Genomic DNA, 23225 nt, shown 5'->3' with positions numbered 1-23225 from the left:
CCGTGTTCCTGCAAAGCAAGGACACTTATAAGTTTGAAAAGGTTCTGGACCCTATTTTTCCCTTACTGGCAAGAAGACTGTATCTCCAGTGGCGGTATGGCACACTACCCCTCCGGTCTTTTACTAGTCGATGGTCGCCGGCTGCCCCCAGCAAGTATTGCCCTGTGTGTGAGGATAGGGAGGAGAACGACCTGCATGTGGTCTTTTTTTGCCCAGCCTATAGGGCAGCTAGAAAGTATTGGCTGCTTCCGTTGATAAGGAACATGGGTGGCAGGGAATACGCACCAATGTACAGGGTTTTAAAAACTGATGTTACTGGCCCAACTGTTTTTGCACTTTCTAAATTTTTTACCAATGTGTGGTTTACACGAAACCGTTTTTTAAAGAATGTTGGGTAGTGACTGAACTTTTTTTTAAATTCACTATAAAGTTGTTTATCCCTGTACTGAACTCTTTCTGCGTATCCATATTTGAAATGTAATGTTGTTTGAATATGTGTTTTTCCCTCTTTGTATTGTGTATCTTTTATGACCAAATGGTCGAAATAAAGATTGAAACTGAAAATTGGAAAACCGTTGGTTTTGACTCTCCTATGACACTAATTTCAGCAGTGGTTGGAAGTGCAGGTACTCTCACTTTCAAACTAAAGAAGAGCAGGTACTCGGTGCCGGACAGTACCTGCCCATTTAAAGCACTGCCCTCATCACATTCTGCAGGGGGCACCATCATTGTGAATTACGCGGAATGTATTGCCTTGTAAGTTATCACCTCGTGTTTGTTTTAATGTGGCTTACACTGAGCGCACGCACGCTGGTCCTCCTCCACCCCTTACACCCTCACAACTATGTGTCCCCTTAGATGCCCCCCCCCCCCCCAGTTACCCCGTCTCATCTTGAGTACTATATATATATAATATATCCCGTCCTGTTCTCTTGTAATTTATCCTGCCCGCTCCCTTCGTCCCGCCGTTGGTGATAGGGTCCCCTGTCCATTCCATTCGGCCTCTCCCTGCCCCCTGTGCCTGCCGGTGCACGGGGCGCTGTGGGCCTGACTCAGGGGTGGAGGGGGCAGGGCGCAGGGCGCTGTGACTCACACACGACCGACGGACTGCCACAGGATGAGAAGCAGCGTCTCTTAAAGCGATGAGAGCAGCTGAGGGCGGCAGTCTATGCTGGCCGGGGCTCGGGAACAGAGCGCTGCAGCCCAAGCTCAGGAGACACCTCCTTCCGGAGAGCAGCGCCTCCGTCCGGCGCAGGGCGAGCACTGCAGCCCCAGCTCAGGAGAGACACCTCCGCCTGGAGCGCAGAGCCTCCGTCCACCTCAGGAGCGCTACAGCCCCAGCTCAGGAGAGACACCTCTGCATTGAGAGCAGACCCTACGTCCAGGGCAGGAGGCCCGCAGCCCCAGCTCAGGAGAGACACCTCATTCTGGAGAGCAGCGCCTCCGTCCAGGGCAGGAGGACCGCAGCCCCAGCTCAGGAGAGACACCTCATTCTGGAGAGCAGCGCCTACGTCCAGCGGTGGAGGACCACACCCCCAGCTCAGGAGAAGCACCTCTAGCTCAGGAGCAGAGCTTCCTTCCAGCATCGGAGAGCCGCGGCTCCAGCTTAAGGGAGACCCCCCCCCCCCAGGAGCAGAGCCTCCTCGCCAGGAGCGAAGCCCCCTTCCAGCTCAGCAGCACCACAGCTCGGGTGAAACACCTCCAGCCGAGGAGCAGAACTCCGCAGCCCGACACGCAAGAAACACTCCACGCCAGGAGACGAACCTGCACCCAGTCCAGGAGCCCCGCAGCTCGGGGGCACAGCCTCTCCACCCCTCAGCTCAGGATCAGAGCCGCCACCTCACGTTTACGGGGCGCATCCAGCGCCGAACCTCAGGCTTAGGAGCTAAGCCCTGACACCCCCCGTTTGGGAGCAGAACCCCTAACTTCAGCTCAGCTCAGGAGCAGAGCCCTCAACCTCAGCTGAGGGGATAGCTGCATACCGCGCCCTAGCCGAGGAGCCACGCGCCACACCGCGACCCCTCACCTGCTCTGCTTCTAGGAGCTATGCTGCGCCTCTGGACCCTCCTGGGGCTCTGGGGGGTCTTCGGTAAGTAGTACTCACTCATTTACATTCTGTCTGTTATTTGTGTTCTGTGGAGACACTCACTGTGGAATGCGGAAGGCGCGTGAGGGCTTCACGAGGCTAAGAGGGTTCCATTAGCGCAGTAAGTGATGCTGTGTGAAGAAGGCGCGTCAGTGAGCTATAGCGAGATGGCAAGCTACAGTGACTTTTAGTGCCCATCAAGACGAATGAGTATGAAAGGTAGAGAGAGAGTGAGATACACGTGGAGAAGAGAGAGCACGCGCGCGTAAGAAGAGGGGAAAGAACACGCAGCAATTCCGTGCAAAGCGAAAAAAAGGTGAACTGAGGACAAAAGAAATTCAGAGGGAGGAGATTGGGTGGGCAACAAAAAGAAAGCGCGAGAAAGAGAAACAGAGGAGCGGCAAAAAGAAATAAAACGGAAAGCAAACACGGGTTCTGTGCCGATGAGTTTTTGGGACAGTATTAAGGGAGTATAAGCCGTGAAATAGACATTTCCTTTGAGCGCTGGCCCTTAGGGGGTCTGGGACAGCCAGACTCATAAAGCACAGCTAGCACTCTTTCTGAGCGGGCGGGCGTTGAGTTTAAATTGCCCTATTAATGATAATATACATTAAAAAGACAAGAGATTAGAGTACCGTGCCACCAGTATGAATGTTTGGGTCATATGTACGTATGTCACATACGGTCTCGTATTTCCCAGTATTACTTTTCTATAAACCGATAAAACAAAAAAAAAAACGATTCCTGCTTCCCTTCGTTCTTGGAAGGAAGCGCTTTGTTTTATGTCGATTATTGTGGGCCCTGCATTTGGGGGGGGAAGTGCAAGCTAGAGGTGTGGACTCTGCAGGTCTTTGGGCAAGGCGAGTAACCTTTGAACTTCATCCTTGAATCAGATTTCAGGCCCTGCTGTTTCTTGCCTGCAGGGCTCAGGCGAGCTCATTTTGAGATGACGAATATCCCGTGAATGAAGGATTTTTTTTTTGTAGCTGGACTGAATTGAATATCCGCTCCTATATTTTTGGAGCATGGATGGATGATCCATTCCAGGTCTTCAGGAGAACCAATTACTCTGACTTGGAGAAACTCTAGAAAATAGATCTCAGGAGACTGTGCTGAAAACCTGGCCTGTGCATGGCCCATGGTTGGGCAACCCAAAGTCGTAACATAAGATGTATTGTTGAGCGTATGTTCACCTAATACTACTAATAGTTTTTCGTGCTACACCAAACACAGATGACCCATGAATAGCGTAAAAGGCCAATTTTATTAGGACATGGTTGCATATCAGTAATATTTTATTAAACAATAAGATCAACTTTGTGAACTAAGGCACAATCCAATTGCCCGCACATCAAGCGGCCACTCACCTCTCACACCAACTTCCAGTTCCACCCCCCCCCAAACATCATACCTCGTTCCATCCTTCCCCGCTCCCAACCTTACAATCTTGCCGTCTGCGCAGGCTCTTTCTCTACCTCTCAAAACACCCTCCCCTGAGCTCACTCGTCACCTAGAGCACAGCTTTTTCTCCTCTTCTCTGCTCTTCTCCCCCCCCCACCCCCAGGGTGTGGAAGAGCCCGCATGTAACTCTCCACGCCCCAAGACTTCACCTACTACCCCTGCAACCTGTCCTAACTTTGGTAAAACAACACTGTAACAAAAACAAGTCCCCATTCCTTCACCACTTCAACATGTAGAGTGGGTGGGTGGGTGGATGGACAAACTTCTAACTAATAACCAAACACCTTCACCAGTGATGCACAAGTCTGGAAGAGGCAGATCACGCCTCTCGGGACCCTTATATGCCAATTCCCAGACCTGCCCCCTCCCCCCCCCCCCAACCCACCTATCTAAACCCATGTCCTGTTTGGGGCACAAATACCCCTGGGGAAAGACTAGTCTGTAACATGCTTTTCCACGGGGCCATCATTTTGACCCAGCGGTACTCATTTAATCGATCACTGCAGGATGAAAGGCTGAGTGGACCTGCCAGGATTCAAACCTGTGACAAGTGGTCGAGCACAGGACCCTACAGTGGATGCCTTGGTCCACTAGGCCATCAGACCCAAGACGCATCAGCCTATTCTCTTGTTTTTGAAGTTTTCCCTTTTCTTTTATGTGTTACTTGATATAATAGTTTCAGTTTGTAGCCCATGGAAGTAGGCCACATATACATCTCAAGATATTGTTTTTTTAAGCTACAGATTGCCCTTTGCGTTTTATCGCCATTGAGGTTCATCCAGGTTTGATGGTCGTGATGTGGCTCTTACGCGTGTCAGAATGGGCTGATGGACCCCTTGAGGTTGTGAAGTTGATGTGTTTGTGATCCGGATCTGTGTGGTCGTCAGTTTCCAGGGTGGTGAGTAGGTTGTATGGTGGATCCTGTAAATGGTAAACCAAATCGGTGAAAGTGCTTAAATATCCCCGTATGAGTCGACAGCGGCGTTTGCTTCGGAAGTAGGAAAACCTTTTCTGGCTTTTCTTTGGTCCCAATAATTTCCTGAATGTGGTGGAAACTTCAGATAGTCTCATGGCCGGAATGGGCATTTATCCCACCCTGCATTTCCCCAGGGGGTTGGAGTCTTTGGAGGCTCCTTACATGACCCGTCCTGTCTGATAATACCACCACACCTCCATTCACCCGCTGGGAGCCTCTGCATTGTTGTATACACTCTGTCTGACGGCCCCAGTGCCTCATCAATTCTGTGTCTAGACTCACCTGTTAAGAATACCTTTTCTCTCTTCTCAGGGACAGAATCCCCATTTTGTGAGTCTTTGATCTACCAATAGGAGCACAGGCTCAGGGGCTTCTAAACTAGCTCAGAGTCCCCCGCCCCGTCCACCAGAGAGGAAATACATTGAAACGTGAATCTCCACATTACCACATTCCCCATATGTTTATTATTGTTGGTTTACCCTCTATACCATTCCCAATGTTTGAGTTTCTTTATGATCACAATTTACCTCATATGTCTCCTCATTTCCGCATCCACTCAGTGCGCGCCTAATCATTAGCGCATTCATCCTGTAAACACCCTTATTATGCCCTCTCTACCTTGTGTGGATATCCTCATTACAACATTCACCCTATGCTATTCTCCTTATTTATTCTATAGGATTCTCCTAGATTCTCCTAATTACTTTGTGGGACTTTTATCTTAGTATTATTCACTGGGCGGAGCTCCTGACTACCCGAATTGAGCCTGTATATCCCCTCATTACCCTCACCCACTGTGTGGAAATCTCCTCACTGCTGCTTGTGTCTCTCTTTGTTGACTGTTCACTTTTTAAATCTCCTCCTTACTCCTGTTGCTCTTTTTAAATCCCCTCCTTACTCCTGTTGCTCTTCTTAAATCTCCTCCTTACTCCTGTTGCTCTTCTTAGATCCCTTCCTTACTCCTGTTGCTCTTCTTAAATCCCCTCCTTACTCCTGTTGCTCTTCTTAAATCCCCTCCTTACTCCTGTTACTCTTCTTAAATCTCCTCCTTACTCCTGTTGCTCTTCTTAAATCCCCTCCTTACTCCTGTTGCTCTTCTTAAATCTCCTCCTTACTCCTGTTGCTCTTCTTAAATCTCCTCCTTACTCCTGTTGCTCTTCTTAAATCCCCTCCTTACTCCTGTTGCTCTTCTTAAATCCCCTCCTTACTCCTGTTGCTCTTCTTAAATCTCCTCCTTACTCCTGTTGCTCTTCTTAGATCCCCTCCTTACTCCTGTTGCTCTTCTTAAATCCCCTCCTTACTCCTGTTGCTCTTCTTAAATCTCCTTACTCCTGTTGCTCTTCTTAAATCCCCTCCTTACTCCTGTTGCTCTTCTTAAATCTCCTCCTTACTCCTGTTGCTCTTCTTAAATCCCCTCCTTACTCCTGTTGCTCTTCTTAAATCTCCTCCTTACTCCTGTTGCTCTTCTTAAATCTCCTCCTTACTCCTGTTGCTCTTCTTAAATCCCCTCCTTACTCCTGTTGCTCTTCTTAAATCTCCTCCTTACTCCTGTTGCTCTTCTTAAATCCCCTCCTTACTCCTGTTGCTCTTCTTAAATCTCCTCCTTACTCCTGTTGCTCTTCTTACATCCCCTCCTTACTTCTGTTGCTCTTCTTAAATCTCCTCCTTACTCCTGTTGCTCTTTTTAAATCTGCTCATTACTCCATTCGTGTGAATTACCTACTTGCCTACTTCACTCTGGATATGTAGTTATTCTTTCTCTTTCCTCCTTGTCATGTCACTTGTTGTTCCATTTAATTATCACTCTATTATTCATTAATCAAATATATCAACATTGCAGATGTCTGCGAAGGTCATGAAAGTACATTTATACAAACAGTTCTCCAAGAATTAAAAAAAAATAAACATTGTGCAAATGGTACCAATTTTACAGAGCAATGAAGTGCCTGCCTCATACCCCCCAAATTAACCTTGATTTTAAGCGTTCATTGTTCTTTTGCGCAGAAAAGAAAACAGTTGCTGCTTGTGCTCTGATTCTTTCTTCTATGAACTGAGGGGCAGATTTACAAGAATCTGACACATCTGTATAGATGCGTCAGTTACCCTGCGCCTGCGTGAAAAACACTTGCACCACCATAGATGCGCAGTATTTACAATATGACGTACTATGGCGCAAGGATTGACAGATGCGTCAGAAATTCTGACGCATCTGTTGGAGGAAAAGTCACGCCTTGCTGGAGTTGTGTCGCAAGCACAACGCAACTCCAGCAATTAGTGTTGTGGCCTATTCCCAATACACTGTGTCACTCCTTACGCCTGCTCCTCTCTCTAGATGCGTCACGTTGTAAATTTGCCACATTTTTTACACCGTCGTTGGGTCACAAAAGTGACGCAATGGCAGTGCACAAGTGTCGCAAGGGGCTTGTAAATCTGCTCCTAAGGTTTCATAAAATTGCGATTCTGCATACCGGAAAAAAGGCAAACAAATAAAAACTTAGTTTTATCCTTGGGGGTTTCAGCAGGGGAAGAAAAAAATGCATCTGTGAACAAGAAGATTTTCAAATCTTTCTCTAATTGGCGAAAGTCCTCTTTAGACCTCATCCTGAGTGGCAGAGTATTCCAGGGATGTGTGACTGGACTGTTAATGACTTACCTCTGAATTTTCTTTGGCATGTGTTGACTATGTTGGGTGATCCCTAATTCCTTGTTCGATGGCCTGGCGAAGCCAATGATTGAAGGTACTTGGGGCCACATAGATGTAATACTTTATGCATAATGCCTAATATCTTAAATTTGATCCTGTGTCGGATTGGGAACGAATCGAAATTCAGCAGTGCAGGTGTGGTAGTTATTTTTTAGTTTAAGGCGGGTTCTTGCTGCTCTTTTTTTGTATGATTTGCATTTTCTGTAACTGCCATTTTGTAGGCCTGCATAGACACTGTCCTTGCCACAGTCTAGGTGCAGAAGCATCAAGTCTCTTGTTGGCCCGATAACTTGAGCTGATATGAGGAAAGATTGGGTGTGCAGTTTGTGGACCTAGGAGCAGTGGCGGAGCTAGACCTATTGCCGCCCGGTGTGATCCCTGAGTCTTACACTGGAGCAGGTAAGAGTGTGGGGGGTTGGGGGATGGCAGTCGACAGGCTGCTTGTTCTCGCGAGTGGGTGGTGCTGCCTTCAAAAAGAGTGCCACCCGGGGCGGACTCCCCTCCCAGCTACATCACTGTCTAGGCGATCTGCCACATGCCCCTGGCCAACGGAGGACTTTATTTTGTCCCATGCTTCAAGCCCCAACTAGCTACAAGCTATGACTTCTATTGACATCTCCGAATGATAATCAGATATGGGATGATAACACCAAAGTCCATCCCAGAAGATCTGTGGTCCATGTCTCCCTCCAGCCTATGGCCTGCCAATGGCCATAAACTTTAAAAAAGATATATAAGAATGGACAGCCCAGTGCATTAACCAGCTAAGTGGACTATGAAATAAGAAATACCATAAGAGGGACCATTAGAGCTGCTCAATCCTAGCAACCGAAATCCATAACTGCAGGCCTGTGTCTCACACCTCTTCATCCATCACACTGCTAAGCGCTGCGTCCCACAACACTATGACTGCACCTCGGTGGTCATCACGCATGACATTGAAACACAAACACAAGATCCTTACAATCACACACCCTTCTCCGTGTAGCGTGCTTCTCCTTTAGGTAGGCTCTCCTACGCCCTACATAGGAGTAGTAAGCGCTGTATGCATGTTACAATACAACACAACACAACACAAAGATGGCCCCATGTGTATGTATGCAAAAAAAACCATCTTTGAATTGTTTTTTACTATAGTATTTACAAAAACTCAAAAAGGTGTGCATGTGGGTGCACGCATGCGAGTCAACCTTATCATGGTTTTGAAATTAAATTAAATTAAATTAAATTTGTAAAGCGCATGGCTGCCCGAAAGCGTCCCAGTGCTGTAGAACAAGGAGCAAACTGAGGGGGGGCACCGTTGATTAGGAGTCCTGGGGAAAGAGGAATGTTTTTAGGAGCTTTCGAAACTTTAGGTAGCTGGGTTCAGTTCGAATCCTAACAGGGAGGGCATTCCACAATGTTGCCGCATTCACAGAGAATCTACGACCCCCAAAACGAGCCTTCCTCACTCTGAGAACCTTGGCCAAATTTCCAAGGTCCGAGCGGAGGGCCCGGGTGGCCTTGTAGGGGCAGACCAGACTCCCAAGAATAGGGGGTCCCTTACCCTGTAGAGACTTGTGGGTGATGCCTAAAGACTTAAATTTTATCCTCTCACGTATTGGCAGCCAGTGAAGGGATCTGAGTGCGGGTCTGGCTGAGGATCTTACTGAGCTACCAGTAAGCATTCTGGCTGCTGAATTCTGAACACGTTGGAGGGTGTTAATGGTTGCTTCAGGTGCCGCCAAAAACAGGGTATTACTATAATCCAGTCTTGACAATATTAACCCCTGGATTAGCAATTTCCTAGAATGAAATGGCAGAAGGTGGAGAATCTTACGGTAAAGCATAACTAAAACTATTACAAAAAGGTAGCCCACTTATCTGCACGTGTGTTGATGACCATCTTTGAGTGTTTTTTGTTAAACATTGCCAAAAGCCATTCAAAGTAAACAAGCACTGGCAACCCTATTAGCTTTGTGAAATATTGCTCATATCAAACTTCTCTGCCATGATGTGGTGAGTCTTCTCTTGCTTTTCCCTCCCTTATTATTTCACCTTCTCCCTAACTCACCCTCTTTATTTTTCTCAACCTACCCATTCCCTCTATCCATTATCCTTCTCTCGCTGCCACTTTCTGTTTACACTCTTTCCTTTCCCCATCTCTCTTTTTCCTCTGCCCACACTTTCTGTCACCTTTCCTTTCTCCATTCTTCTAGCACCCTTTCTCTGTCCACTCTAGCTCGGTTCTTCCCTCCTTCTCTTACTGTTTCCTGGGCTCTCCGCCTTCGCCACCCATATCTCACTCAAAGGTAAGCATTGGTGAAGTTCGCTGAGTTCCGCTTAGCGGAACACCACAAAGTGACAAAAACCTCTGCCGTGCTCCGCAGAGTTCCGTGAGCGGCAGAGTGCATTAGGGTCATGCTGTTCATGGTGATTTTGAGCTCCGGGTGTTTGTCTCGCGCTATAAAATCATCGCAAACAGCACCATGCTCAGCGCCACAGGGCGCAGCTTCCTTTCTGCTGCTCGAGTAGATTTTCCAGTCGAGCAGCAGCTTTCTCAGCGCAAACGGAAGGATTCTCAATGCGAGTGGTCGTGACCCGCAGCGAAATCCGATCCTCTGCGTTGAGAAATCCCGCCAGGAAGTTAATTTTCCTCATTTGCCAACTAGACCTTGGCGAGCGCAAGTAAGGAAAACTCTCACCAGGAGGTGGATTTTCCTTGCTCGTGCTCGCCAACTTGAGGTAAACGAGCACGAGCGAAGAAAAAAACTCTGCTGCACTTTGCGGAGCTGAGTTTTTGTGAACTCTGTGTGCCCCACAGAGTGCGAAAAACTGCGTGAACGGAGCGGAGTTCTCTGCCCAGGGTTACTCAAAGGACACAGCTACAGCTCAGTTACAGATTCTCCTGGTGCACAAGGCCCCACCTCGCTGTTCCTTAGCACCCATGGCTGTCTCCTCAAGGACTGCTGACTGCCAGGCGTCTGTGGGGCATCTGAGGCATGTGGCAGGTGTTGTGGGTGCTCACAATACCTGAAAGGACTCAGAACAGCAGTTAAGGGCCAGGGTATAGGTCAGGGTGGCGTTGCCCCCGCTGGTAGATTTTCCTCCATAATTCTGACTTCCTCTAGAAAGCTGAAGATCTCTCATTAACACCTATTCTGAATTCGCCACCGGATTCGAGCAGTAATAATAATAATTTTGACATCTCTGGATTTCAAAGACCCCAGTGGGATCCATTCTGATTTGGATCTCTGATATCCTTTTCTGGGAACAGAGAGGAGCAGCAGTTACAATGACAGAGGACCTTAAAGGTAAATCTGAAGACCGCATTGGGGGTGCGGCTTTGCAGGTGGGCAGGAGAAGTTCACAAGCTCCACCCCCTCCGCCACACACACACTCGTCTTTCTGTCTGTCCTACTTTGAAGTTAAATGTCCTGCCTTGTTCGCCCTAAGTTGGCAGGGTATGCCTAGACTTGAGTCCCTTGCTCACTTTGCCACTGGAATCAAGCTAACTTGGCTGATGAGGGGTGTTACCCCGAAACCGGTCCCAGGATGCTTGTTTCCGGTCCAGGGAAGATGTGGCTTGGCAGTTTGGGCTGGACTGTTCCCATGTGGAATAGGGTCTAGACTTATTTGCATATGGCTGGGTCTGAATTGGGGTGGAGAAGTGAGCTAAATGATGATGATGGATTCAACCCAGATCTGTGACTGGGGGTGAGTGTTTGAAAAGTTTAGGCGCTCCGTCCATCTTCTCCTTGTGTTTACTTTGTTCGCCCTAAGTTGGCAGGGTATGCCTAGACATGGGTCCCTTGCTCACTTTGCCACTGGATTCAAGCTAGCATGATTGGAATGGGGTGTTACCCCGAAACCAGTCCCAGGATGCTTGTTTCCGATCGCTTGGCAGTTCCGGCTGGACTGTTCCCAAGAGGCATAGGGTCAAGACTGATTTGCATATGGCTGGGTCTGAATTAGGGTGGTGATGTGAGCTAAATAACAATGATGGATTTAACCCGGATCAGTTTCAGCGCTCCGTCCATCATCTCCTTGTGTTTGCTTTGTCATGGAGAAAATGAAATCATCCCAGACAATATGTAATTATAATAATGTTATGTTTTAAAAGTGTATGTGCATGTGGACTTGGATTAATTGTGGATTGGCCTCGACTCAGGAGGCCAGGCTGTGGAATCCCAGGAGGGTTTAGAAGGATTACTTACACCGGTGTAAACAGATCCAGGGTGTAATCAATGTAGATTAAGTGTCCCCTGTTTGATATAGTGCTGACCTAGTAGCACCTATGAGGAGCGAGGCGCTTTGCAGAAAAACAGTTATTGTACGGTGGGGGTCTGGTCCATGTCAGAACGGGTTACAGAAAGCAGCATGTAAGGAGGCTAGGGAATTAGCGCGCCATTCTCTTGTTTTTACCGTCTTAATATTACACACTTCTGCCTATGTACAATGTCTCATTTGCAAGAATCACAGAATGTTTTGGTCAATAAACAAAGAGTAGGGCCCGGTTCTGGGGTTGTGTCGTTGTATCTTTAATGTCATTTATTTATCTGGTCTGGGAGGGCAGGCTTCAGCTTCTGAAATGTCAGACAGAGGGGAGGATGCGAGGGGTGAGGTCACAATGGAGAGAGGATATGATGTGATGAATGATGTTACAATGAAGAGAGGCTGTGAAGGATGACGTCACAATCGAGAGAGGGTGAGAGAAGATGTCACAAAGGAGCGAGGCAGAGAGGGATGAGGTCCCATCGGAGAGAGGACGCGAGGGATGATGTCACAATGGAGAGAGGCTGTGAAGGATGGCGTCACAATTGAGAGAGGATGAGAGAGATGATGTCACAAAGGAGAGAGGCAGCCAGGGATGATGTTTCAATGAGAGGATCTGAGGAATGATGTCACAATGAAGAGAGGCTGTGACGGATGACGTCACAACCGAGAGATGATGAGAGAGATGATGTCACAAAGGAGAGAGGCAGCGAGGGATGAGGTCCCAATGCAGTGAGGATGTGAGAGATGATGTCACAATGGACAGAGGGGGTAAAGGATGTCGTCATAATGGAGAGTCGGCATCAGAGACGGAAATGAAAGGGAACTAATAGAAATAGAGTTCCACGACTTTTCATTTACAATGAATTAGTTCCACCGATTTTTCTAACCATATTTTCGGTTCTAGTCCTTTGTTTTAGTTGTTGCAGCGTTACGTATTTTTCTCTAGATTTAAATTTGATGTTCTTTTTGTGGTTAATTATTTCTCTTGGGTTGGTTCCTGCTCACCATGGCCACCGCACTATTAAGAACATCTTAATGTTGATTTCCGTTCCCCTGGAAGGGGGCGTGGCCACTGGAGTGATTTCCGAGTGACTCCAGGGAGATAGTGAGGGTGTATTGGAATGGCCATTACATTATCACCAAAAGGAGTTATTACGTGACATGGAGTGGGGCGTCACTGTATGGATCTTTACAGCAATGTGATGTCACAACCTCAGGCAGCACAGTCTAGTTGTAGGGAGTGACTGCGATGTCTCTATTACAGTAGATTAAAAGTAATTGACCTTCACAAAGAGGCTGCCCATGAGTCCTCTTTTGTTTCTAACATGATAGGTTGGCAATTCGTAACTTATTGTGCATGGAAGTAAGGAAGTGAAATAATTGTTTCAAGAAAAATCTCGCCTAGCCACTCGGGCCGCCAAACCATCTGCTTCCAGGCACCCGGCAGCCTGATCTGCAGTGTTCTTTGCAGTTTTATATAGCGCTAACACGACCCGAAGGTATTGGGGCGCTTTACATGAGCACCAGTTACAAATAAGGACACATTCTTTTTGCAGTGCCAAGGCACATACTGCTGGACTGCGGAGGGGGGGAGGGTGAAGCTCCGGTTGTTCAGTTCAGGTGCTGTTAGTTGGTGCGTGCTTGCTTTCAGGGACTGACTCATGTGAGTCACTTCCTCAGATCACACAGCGCGCAGGGGGCTGAGTCAGCACCCGGTTCTCAGAAGAACCCCGGCCCTGGTCTTGATTTGGCACTGAGTGAGGAGTGAGCATCAGCCGCTCCAGGTCTGCTGTCATTCGAGAGGGCCCCAAAAGCCTCGAATCAGAGGGCTTCCTACCAAGGGCACATAAAGTGACCCAAACGTAAAACTTGGCAGACAAACCTCGCTTCTCCTGCTCGAAACCACGTCTGCCGTCACTACCGGGACATCAAATGCCAGGGAAAAGAGATCATTTTCAATAAGACCTTCTGGGATCGATGCGTCATTGCTCACGTTTTCAGCCAGTATTGACAGCGGGTTCTACCAACCCCACAGGCCAGCAGAGAATACTGTGCCACTTTAGGGGTCATCGGGGAGCATTTTGAATCTGGTGTCTTATTAATCAAAAACACATTTTTCTGCTTGCCAAAATCCGTGTGAAAGTTCGCCTCTGCTATACCTATTACCAATGCCCAGCTGAACCCTATAACTAAATGTGCTGCACGTTCCCACCACTTAAGTCAACTGCAAAGCATTTTCTTGCATAAAAGTAATGCTGAATTACTTATGTGATGTACCATTTAACCGACAACAGTCTCTTTATATCTCACAAATCCATTGTGAAGCACTTCTCTGTCAGCACTTTATAATTACTCAGGTCAAGGGAAGCCAAACGTTCTATCATCCAAGTCAAACCGGATGCACTTGTTCACCACAGAAAATAACATATTCTGCAACATAGGCAAGTGATGTTCAAAGTCAATGGATAAGCATTTTTTTCAACTCGCAAGCCAATAAAGACGCACATCACCACTTTTAAAGGCAAATGCAAATGCGCTTGTTACAGTAAGTCACAGTAGTATCAGTTTTATACCTTGCAAAGGCACTTTTCTACTGTGACAAGCAACAAAGAGGCACTTTTGCACTGTGAAAAGCTGCGAAGAGGCAGTTTTACATTGCGAAAAGCAATGCAGAAGTACTTTTCTCCTCTATGTGTCAACAGAGACTAGTGTACCTCACAACCAGGGGAACCATTTTGTACCTCAAAGGTAAACAGAGAAGCACTTTCCAGCCTATCAAGAGATAATCCCTTTCTAACTTTGCACAGCAAGTTTACTTCTAGAGCACTCATTCCCACTCAAGCGGATCACTAGGTGCTAGAATCTTTACCGAAATCTGTCTCAAGACTACTCAATTTATTGACACCTGAAGACCTCAGGCTAGCTGAGTTAGACTGCTCAGGATTCCAACAAAAAAGAGGTAAAAAAAGATCCTAATGACTGTGAGGCATATTATCAAGGGAGTTTATCTCCGCTTTTTTAGCTTTAAAAGCCAAGAAAGCGGAGATAAAATTCTCCCTATTACCTAGCTGCCGCTAACACCAGTTAGCGACAGCTAGTAGGAGATAGCGACCATCTTGGGCCCCACTTTGCATGTCAGTGATATTTATCACTAATGAGATGCAAAGTGGGCGTGCCAAGATGTTAGAGACTGAAAACAGTCGCTAACTTCGCTATCTCCTATTACCAACTTTTGGAGATATTCGCGCTAAGCGGGAATATTTCCAAAAGCTAACACCTGCCCTGAGCAGTTCTTAGCCATGTTATCCAATGGGAGGTGGATAACATGGCTAAGAGCATTAGCTCGTTAATGCATGAATATCGCTGACTTTTCAGCGATATTCATGCTTTGCGGCGATTTTTACCGCATTTGCGTTAAACCTTAATAATACCAAGGTTTATTTGCGGTAAAAATCGCCGCAGCGCTGCGGTACATTTTTGTATCTAACCAAGCAATAGCGATAATTATCGCTATTGCTTGGTAATATGCCCCTAGATTCCTGGCATTGTCTTTCTGAGAGACAGGGCACAAGAGATGTCTCAATGCCAGCAACCTCTAAATTGGTAAGAGGCACGTTGCTTATCCCCTCGCGTACTCGCGTCGGCCAACGGCCATCTCGAGCACTACCTCGGTACTACTACGCACGTCCATTGGCCGATGCGGCCCCGCCCACCTATAGAACTCCCGCACCGCGGCGGAATTTGTGCTGCGGTAAAGGAGTTACTGGAGAAGCCTCAAACTCTCTGATCCTCTGGGTACGTGGTTCGGAATAGTTTCAGAGCAGCAGCTAATACCCACCACCAAGTGGCTAGAGCTACAATGACAAACGGAATTTTAATGGACTGACAGTTTTATAATTATGATATTTGTTGCAAAAGCCCAATGCCGCTCTTTACTCTCGAGGTATCTGTGTCTTTACCTTTCAGCTTGTTTGATTCAACCCTATGTACTGCGCTCTGATACCCCTGGGTAAAGTGCGCGCTTTATAAAACACTCGAAATAAAATAAAATAAACTAACAACCTTTGGGTCAAACACGGATCCCAGCACTGGAAATATTAGTCCACCAGAACAAAGAGAGCACTTTTCTACCTCTGAGGCCAATGGAGAAAACTCTTCTAATGAGCAAGTTTATGCCCTAAGTTAATCACCCTATGTTCTATTGATAACACATTATGTCTAATTGACTATATACCAGCCTACTACTCCGATAAGTTGTACGATTACTGGAGAAGTGTGGCTCACTGGTTAGAGGAGGCATACCCTGAAGCAGAGGTCAGACCCGGGACCAGGGTTCAATTCCCGACCCGGCAGGGTCTTGAGCCCAATTGTCCACGGACTCGATAATTCTCGCTTCGGTGCCCACTCGAATCACGGGTTCACACTCTGCAACTCTGGGCATTAGCTTGCTTAATCTGCACAACGGCCCCCGCGGCGGGATGCCTGGCTTTCACCTTGGGGATGCCCAGTACGGCTTATCTCACAGGGAAAAGCCAGGTCGGGTTCCCAAGGCAAGTGCCGAGATGCCCTAGGGTAAGTCGAGCGCTATATAAGAACATACATACATACATTGTTGATCCACTATAGATAGCAGTCTTACTATGCTATGTTCATATATGCGACAATTTCCTGTTCTGCCTTCTTTTAAAGTAAAGCTCTCTGATACCCTCTAGGGCCATGTTCTCGCTATACAAAACGTTATAAATAAATACAAAAAATGGCGAGCCACTTTTATACTGTGTTGAATTTATTATCAACAGTTGCAACAGCAGTGTAACGGTACCGCTTACAGATTATGTGGTGTGAAGAAGGTGTTTATTCAGAACTCCTCTGCTAAAAGAGGTGTTTCTTCCCTCGTAAGATGAGCTAATGCGCCTGCTACCGAGGTCTGCGTGTGGTTTATTTATAAAGTTTTATATAGCGCGAACAAGATCCCGAAGGATATCAGAGCGCTTTACAATATGATGGAAGGAAGAAGATAAATGCAATATCAACATCTTACTGGGAGGTGTTGGGTATGAATCTATCCAAGGCAGGCTCAGCCTTTGGTTCTTGGATCCAGATTTACTCAAATTTGAGCAGCGCTTTGTGAAAATCTACAGCTAAGTTTTGCACGAAGGTTAATAATATTGCACATCACCTTAGTTACAAATAATAGCATGCCACTGATGACATTGTCAGTGCTTGTGATGAAAAAGCTGTTTGTGTGTGATAAGCATTGTGCTACAGAGCAATTCGGCTGAACTGTTCCCATTGGAGCAGGGTCAGACTGAGTTGCATTTGGCTGGGCGCAAACGGAGGTGGCACGGTGTGCAAAATAACGATGGACTGGGATGTGACCCGAGTGATTACCAGTGGCTGAGATTAATTCAGGCATTCCCTCTAACATTCTCTTGAATATTTATTGTGCCGCCCAAAGTGGTACAGGTATGCCCAGACAAGGGCCCCATGCACTCTGTGACATTGGACCCAAACAGTGCCCGCCTGATGAGCCCATAACTAGGGTTAACCCGGTCCTGTGTTGCTTGTATTGCGGTTCAGGGAGGACATGGCTTGGATGTTCGGGCTGGACTGTTCCAATTGGAGAAGGTCAAGATTGATTTGCATATAACTGGGTTCAAACTGAGGTGGGATGGTGTGCAAAATAAGGCCAGAGTGCGGCTGAGATGAATCCAGGCATTCCCTTTATAACAGTTTTTTATACTCTCAGATCAATGGCAAGCAAGCAGTGTCTTCCATGAGATTTGTACCCGAGGGACACCATACAGTATGGATATCTATGCGCAGGAAAACACCCATTCCTAAATTGTGAAATATTTGCACAGAAAGTTCTCGTGGGAATATCACATGATATCCCACTTGCCCATTGTTTGTGCCCAGTTTCATTCAGCTCTAGTTTTTAATCAATTTTATTTAGTAGATCTGCCTTTGTGTGACCTTCAAGGGATGTTTGCACTGTTTCTGTCCCATTGTTAGACTTGGCTTTTTCAGCAGGTTTATCCCCAGACCTTTTTCTTCTTGGCTTCCTGTTTTTGACCCTATTTTCAGCACCCTGGTAGCCACGGACAGAACTACAGGCCCTAAGGAACTGCATTTTAAAGTCTGACTTGCAAAGTGCCTATTTTTGATTATTGTATATTGGTCTTTTATCAGATAAATATTGGTTATTTTTCTAAAACTGGTGTGGTGTCCTCTTGTAGTGTTTTCAATGCTTTACACACTGCCTCTGAGATACGCCTGACTGCTCATGCCAAGCTACCGAGGGGGTGAGCAGGGGTTATTTTAGTAGTGCATCCCGCTTATCCTGACTAGAAGCAAGGGTCCCTATTTGGACAAAGGTGCAAACCATTGCCAACTAGAGACCCCCTTTTCTTACACCCATGCACTTATTTTTCATTCTTAATCAGGTTTTGACGCTACGTGATGTAAATCCCTTTGGCCTTGCACTCGGGTTATCTTTTCAGAACAAAGTATATTGTGGTGGATCAGCTGATAGAGGCTGCTCTTCCCATCACTTCCAACAAGCATTCATTAAAGCACACAGTAAATCCGAGTCTGCGTTCTTAGATTAACAAAAAATGTACCAGCGACTTTACAATTAGTAAACGTGATCTTATTTCCTGTTATTGTCTTGGTTAATAAAAGTGCCTATGACTTCAGTGCCAAGAGCAAGTCAATTTCTGCTATGTATTAAATTACGTTATTATTGTATTAAACGTTTCTGTTCAGCTAAGTGGATCAGAAAATCAAGAGGCATTCTAATCTGTGAATCGGGGGTACACATATGTTGAAAAGTGGGTAAAATGGATCTGAAACAAAGTATGTTTCTTTTTCCAATATGTTATATTGTGAGTCTAAAAGTGTTGTGTCCCCCCTTCATCCTTCGACTCGCTTGTAAATGGAAAATGTACTGTGAAATCACTGTGTGACAGTGAGTAAAGTGGAACATTATAGGAAGTCTTCTGCCTTTCATCGGTAATACAGACTGATTCATCTGGCTTTTTTTCCAGAACTTTCGGCCAGCCAGCCGGAGCCCCTTGCGCATGTGCGGCAGTATGAGACGGTGGTGCCAGTACGTGTGGACACAGGACGCAGCAGGAGGGAGGCTCACTCTGAACAGGTAGGTAATCCCAAAACGACCACACTGTGTACTAGGGGTTCCAGACACCTCGCAGACTCCTCACTGGTGTCCAGTGTGTCCTGACATCTCCAAGTGACCAACACCTGTGGCACCTCACTGCACACCAGTGCTTAGAAACAATGACCATTGAATGACCTCTAAGTCCAGTCACTGAGCACAAGCACTTCCAGACACCTAGCAGCGGCTGCCCTCTTAGACACTGCGCTGAACCAAGGGACTGCAAGCACTCATGAGTGACCAAAGCATGACACATCTCAATGTAAATCAGTGCTTCCAGAAACTAGAAGTGACTGTGCTCTGAGGCACCTGACAGGGCATCAACACTTCCATGCACATAGCAGTGGCTGACTATAGAGACACATCACAGTAGAAAACGAATCATAACCTTCTTTCAAAAAAACATGCATGTTTGACCTGTTAGTCTTAGGGTGGTCTTCCCCCAAACGTTTTGCCTGCTTACCTCCTCTTTTTGATGATTTGTTTTGTTGGCCTTCAGACTCTGAACACTTTGCTACTGCTGACCAGTGCTAAAGTGCATGTGCTTTTTCCCTAAACATGGTAACATTAGTGTATACACAACTGGCATATTTAATTTACTGGTAAGTCCCTTATAAAGTGGTATAACATATACCCACGGCCTGTAAATTAAATGCTACTAGTTGACCTGCTGCACTGATTGTGCCACCCAAACAAGTAGCCCTTTAAACATGTCTCAGGCCAGCCACTGCAGAGTCTGTGTGTGCAGTTTTACACTTCGACTTGACATTTGAAATCCTTTGTCAAGCCTTAAACCCCCTTTTTATTGCACATAAGTCAACCCTAAGGTAGGCGCTAGGTAGCACATAGGACAGGGTGCTATGTGAGTAAAAGGTAGGTCATGTATTTTTGAGTTTTGCATGTACTGGTAGTGAAAAACACCTAAATTCGTTTTTCCCTACTGTGAGGTCTACTCCTCTCAGAGGTTAACATTGAGAATTCCCTAGTACACTTTTAAGCTTTAATTCCTGATTAGAAATGAGTAGCTGTCTCGTGTTTTATATCTTTGGGATGGTAATGCCAAATCATCTTTACTGGTAAAGTTGGACTTAACATTACTATTGTAGTAATGCCACTTTTAGAAAGTGGACAACATTTTCTGCTCTTACAGCTCTGTGTGCCTGCAGCCTGTCTCCAATAAATGTCTGGAGTGGGTGACAGCTACACTTTGTGCATTCCCTCTAGGCAGCCACAAACACTGGAAGGTTAAGTGTGTACTCATATGTATTCTGATGCCTCTTCCTGGACAGGAAGGGAGTGAGGGTCTGACACTTATACCTGAATAGGGAGTACCTTATCCACACACAAAGGGCTGATTACCCCCTACTGATAGTCTGGAGTCAGGGCTAAGAAGAAAGGACCTCTGTGCACGCTTCAAAGGACCTTCCTGAAAGTCACCCCCACTTCCAAGGCACAACTGGGTTTAGGTACTGGGTCTCTGACCCTACCAAATAAGACACTTCTGGAAATGTAACTGAACTCGGTGAGAAGAAATGCTGTGCTGTATCAAGGACTGACACTCTGCTAGACTCATGATCTGGAAGACCTGCTTTTCTGCTGTGCTTCCCAGCTGCCTGCTGCTCTCTTTCCCTGCTGAGGGAGAGCTGCACTCTGCCTTGCAACTGTAGTGATCTCCAAGGGCTTGTTGGCTTGCCTCTTGTTGCTTGAGACTCTGGGCTTTCAAAGTGTCTATCCCTGCTCTTGGTCTGGTTCCCTGAAAGTGAACCCAGATAATTGCAACTGAGAAATCGATGCATCTCCGGTCTGCATGTAGCAAAACCAGCCCATTGACCCGGTTGCGGAAGTAGATCACACTTGCAACCACCACATCGCACCTGGAACCACTACTTCAGAACCAATGTATTGCTGACACTGCGCGGAGAAGATCAAAGCATCGCCCCTTCAGCGTGGATTAACCCTGTGCATCACCTTCAGAACCAGCGCTTGGCTCAGCAGCCCCGATACATCGCTGCCACTGTGTGAAGAAAATCAACACATCACCTTGACTGCAGGGTCGAAATCGACGCATTGCTCGCCTGTACCCTGTCTGACTGTAGCATCTTTTGCCTGTTGCAGCTCATGTCCCTGCCTGGCTGTAGTGTCTTGTGCTTCTGCCTATTGCAGTCCCAGTCCCATCTGAATGCAGAATTGTGTGCTTCTGCCTGTGGCTAGCCCATCCCTGTCTGACTGTAGTGTATAGCGCTCCTGGCGGTAGCAGCCCCTGTCCGACTCTATCATCTTGTGTTTCTGTTTCTGTCTGCCTGTAGCATCTTTTGCCTGTACCAGCTCCTGTCCCTATCTGACTGCAGCATTATGTGCTTCTGCCTGTGGCTAGCCCGTCACTGACTGGCTAGCGCTCTTGACTGTAGCAGCCCCTGTCCATCTGTATCATCTTCTGCTCCTGCCTGCACCAGTCCCTGTCTGACTGTAGCATCTTTTGCCTGTAGCAGCCCCTGTCCCTTTCTGACTGTAGCATCTTCTGCTTTTGACTGTAGCATCTCCTGTCCCTGTCTGAATGCAGCGTCTTGTGCTTCTGCCTATGGCAGCCCCTGCCTCGTGTGACAGCCAGCCGCACCCCGTCTGACTGTAGCATCTAGAGCTCCTGACTGTGGCAGCCCCTGTCTGACTGTATCCGCTTGTAGCAGTTGCATCCACCGTGTGTAACTCCTGTCAATAGCTCCCCTTCCTACAGCTGCTTCACAATACCAGTTAAAGCCACTGATAGTCATTGCCTGTAACAAGCCTCGGTGTACAACCCCCTTCTTAGAATAGTTGTTCTCCTTTTTAAAAACGAACAGCTTGCATGTGGACAACCCCAAAAGCTCGTAGACAAGCATATTAACACTTTTGCAAATCCCAAAATACTTTGGTTCTTAGCTTCTTTAACCCCTTCGCTGCGGCGGCAATTCCGCCGCAGCGCTGGGGGGGGGGGTGGGGGGGGGGGGCGAGCAGTGCTCGCATGCTCGTGACGGAGCCGCTCCGTCACGAGCCGCGGTTGCGCTGAGCTCATGACGGAGCGGTTCTGTCTTGTCCCCGCCCGCTTAATAGAACGCGCCGCGCAGGCGCGGCAGCAGGGCCATGACGAAACCGCTCTGTCATGAGCACAGCTCAGCCGATGCTCATGACGGAGCGGCTCCGCCATGAGCATGGGAGGGGTTAAAGAAATTGGAATCACACACATCCAGGGGCTGCATCATCAGTGGTGTGTATTTTTGGTCCACGGCACTGTGTTGCACCCTGGATCCTCTAACAAAGGCCAAACGAAAATAACATGCTCAGTGGTGCCCAAGAAGATGTCTGCACGAGCACAAAATGGTCCTTCCCTGGGCACAGCCTGCCAGGCCTCATGAAATGCGCTTGGAGAAGATCCGTGGGAGCATCAGAATCCCTGAAATCTACTGCCAGATTTATCAACACTTGGCGCAACGCATCAAGACATCTTTCTGTGCTGCGTCTAATGGAGAGAGTATGAATGTGCCATAATTACTAACATATAGGGTGCATTTCTGTGTGCTGCACTGGCGCACGTGTGATTGCCAAGGGCCGGCGCAGGTACCAGTGCGCCATGGTGCAAGGGTACCTGCATTACAGCCAGGACTGTCAGCATCAGTATCTAAAAGCGCCTGTATGTGTGTGGTGCTGCGAGCAACTGCTTCAACCAGGAACAATCTCTGTAGAATCGTCTCTACATAGGGCATACATCCCTGCTGTAGGTCGCAGTCCGTGCCTGTAGAAGCCCCTCTCATGCTGATACCAGTTTCACCTGCAGCCAGATCAGTGCTTAATTTGAGCCGGTGGTTTCCGGAGCTTGGCACCCGCCCTTTATTGTCAACACTAGCGCTTATGAAAGCCGGCCACACAGTGGCGCTGTCAGTCGCATTGAGAGACAAGCACAACAGCTGCTTAATAATTCAATACACAATAAAAATGAATAAATACCTACTACCCCCAGGCTGTTTTATAGGTTTGGGGGCCTGGAATTGTCACACCTTCAAGTATGTGATGATTAGTAGAGTGTTGGGGCTGTCACTGGCAGCTCTGGCAGGGGCACCGGGTGGCGCAAGCTGCAGTGACCTCCTGTCGAGGGCCCTACCTACTTTTTTTTTTTACAAATTAAGCACTGCTTTCCTGTCTGTAGCAGTCCATTTCCTCCGTTGTCTCCAGCACTTCCGGCCACCTATGTCCGTAGGAACCAATACATCTGTTTGTCTGTAGGATACACAGTCCCGGTGTGCAGCAGCCCCCCCGCTGCCCCATGTCTGTAGTGTCCCCCATAGCTGATTGCCTGTAGCAACCTTTGTTTGCTTGTAGACGCCTGTGCCTGTTTACGTGAAGCAGACCTTGGCCGTTTGCCTGTAGCAGCCCCTGTCTGTGTGCAGCTTCTGCCTGCCTCAATCCGGGCCATGTCTGAGCTCCGTGCGATGCTGTAAATTAAATAAACTGCTGACGCGCTGTCTGACACATGACATCACTTCTTATAAATGCTGTGTTTTCGGAAAGCAGGACACTTCGCTTCCCATGGAAT

The 23225-nt window shown here is 47.4% G+C and overlaps 1 protein-coding gene across 4 annotated transcripts in view; it reads left to right on the top strand.

Moving 5' to 3' along the window:
* Positions 1-1907: 1907 nt before the first annotated feature.
* The window catches only part of ADAM8 (ADAM metallopeptidase domain 8), a 168929-nt gene continuing 147611 nt past the window's right edge, over positions 1908-23225 (top strand). For all 4 annotated transcript variants that reach the window (XM_086921842.1, XM_086921844.1, XM_086921843.1 and 1 more), the window contains exons 1-2: positions 1908-2089; positions 18534-18643. In XM_086921842.1, the coding sequence (XP_086777968.1) occupies positions 2047-2089; positions 18534-18643 (153 nt within the window). In that variant the 5' untranslated portion in view covers positions 1908-2046. The remainder of the gene's footprint in view (positions 2090-18533; positions 18644-23225) is intronic.

The sequence above is a fragment of the Lissotriton vulgaris genome, chromosome 5, assembly GCF_964263255.1.
Source record: "Lissotriton vulgaris chromosome 5, aLisVul1.2, whole genome shotgun sequence".
Lineage (NCBI taxonomy): Eukaryota > Metazoa > Chordata > Amphibia > Caudata > Salamandridae > Lissotriton > Lissotriton vulgaris.
This window is presented reverse-complemented; position numbering and strand designations above follow the sequence as displayed.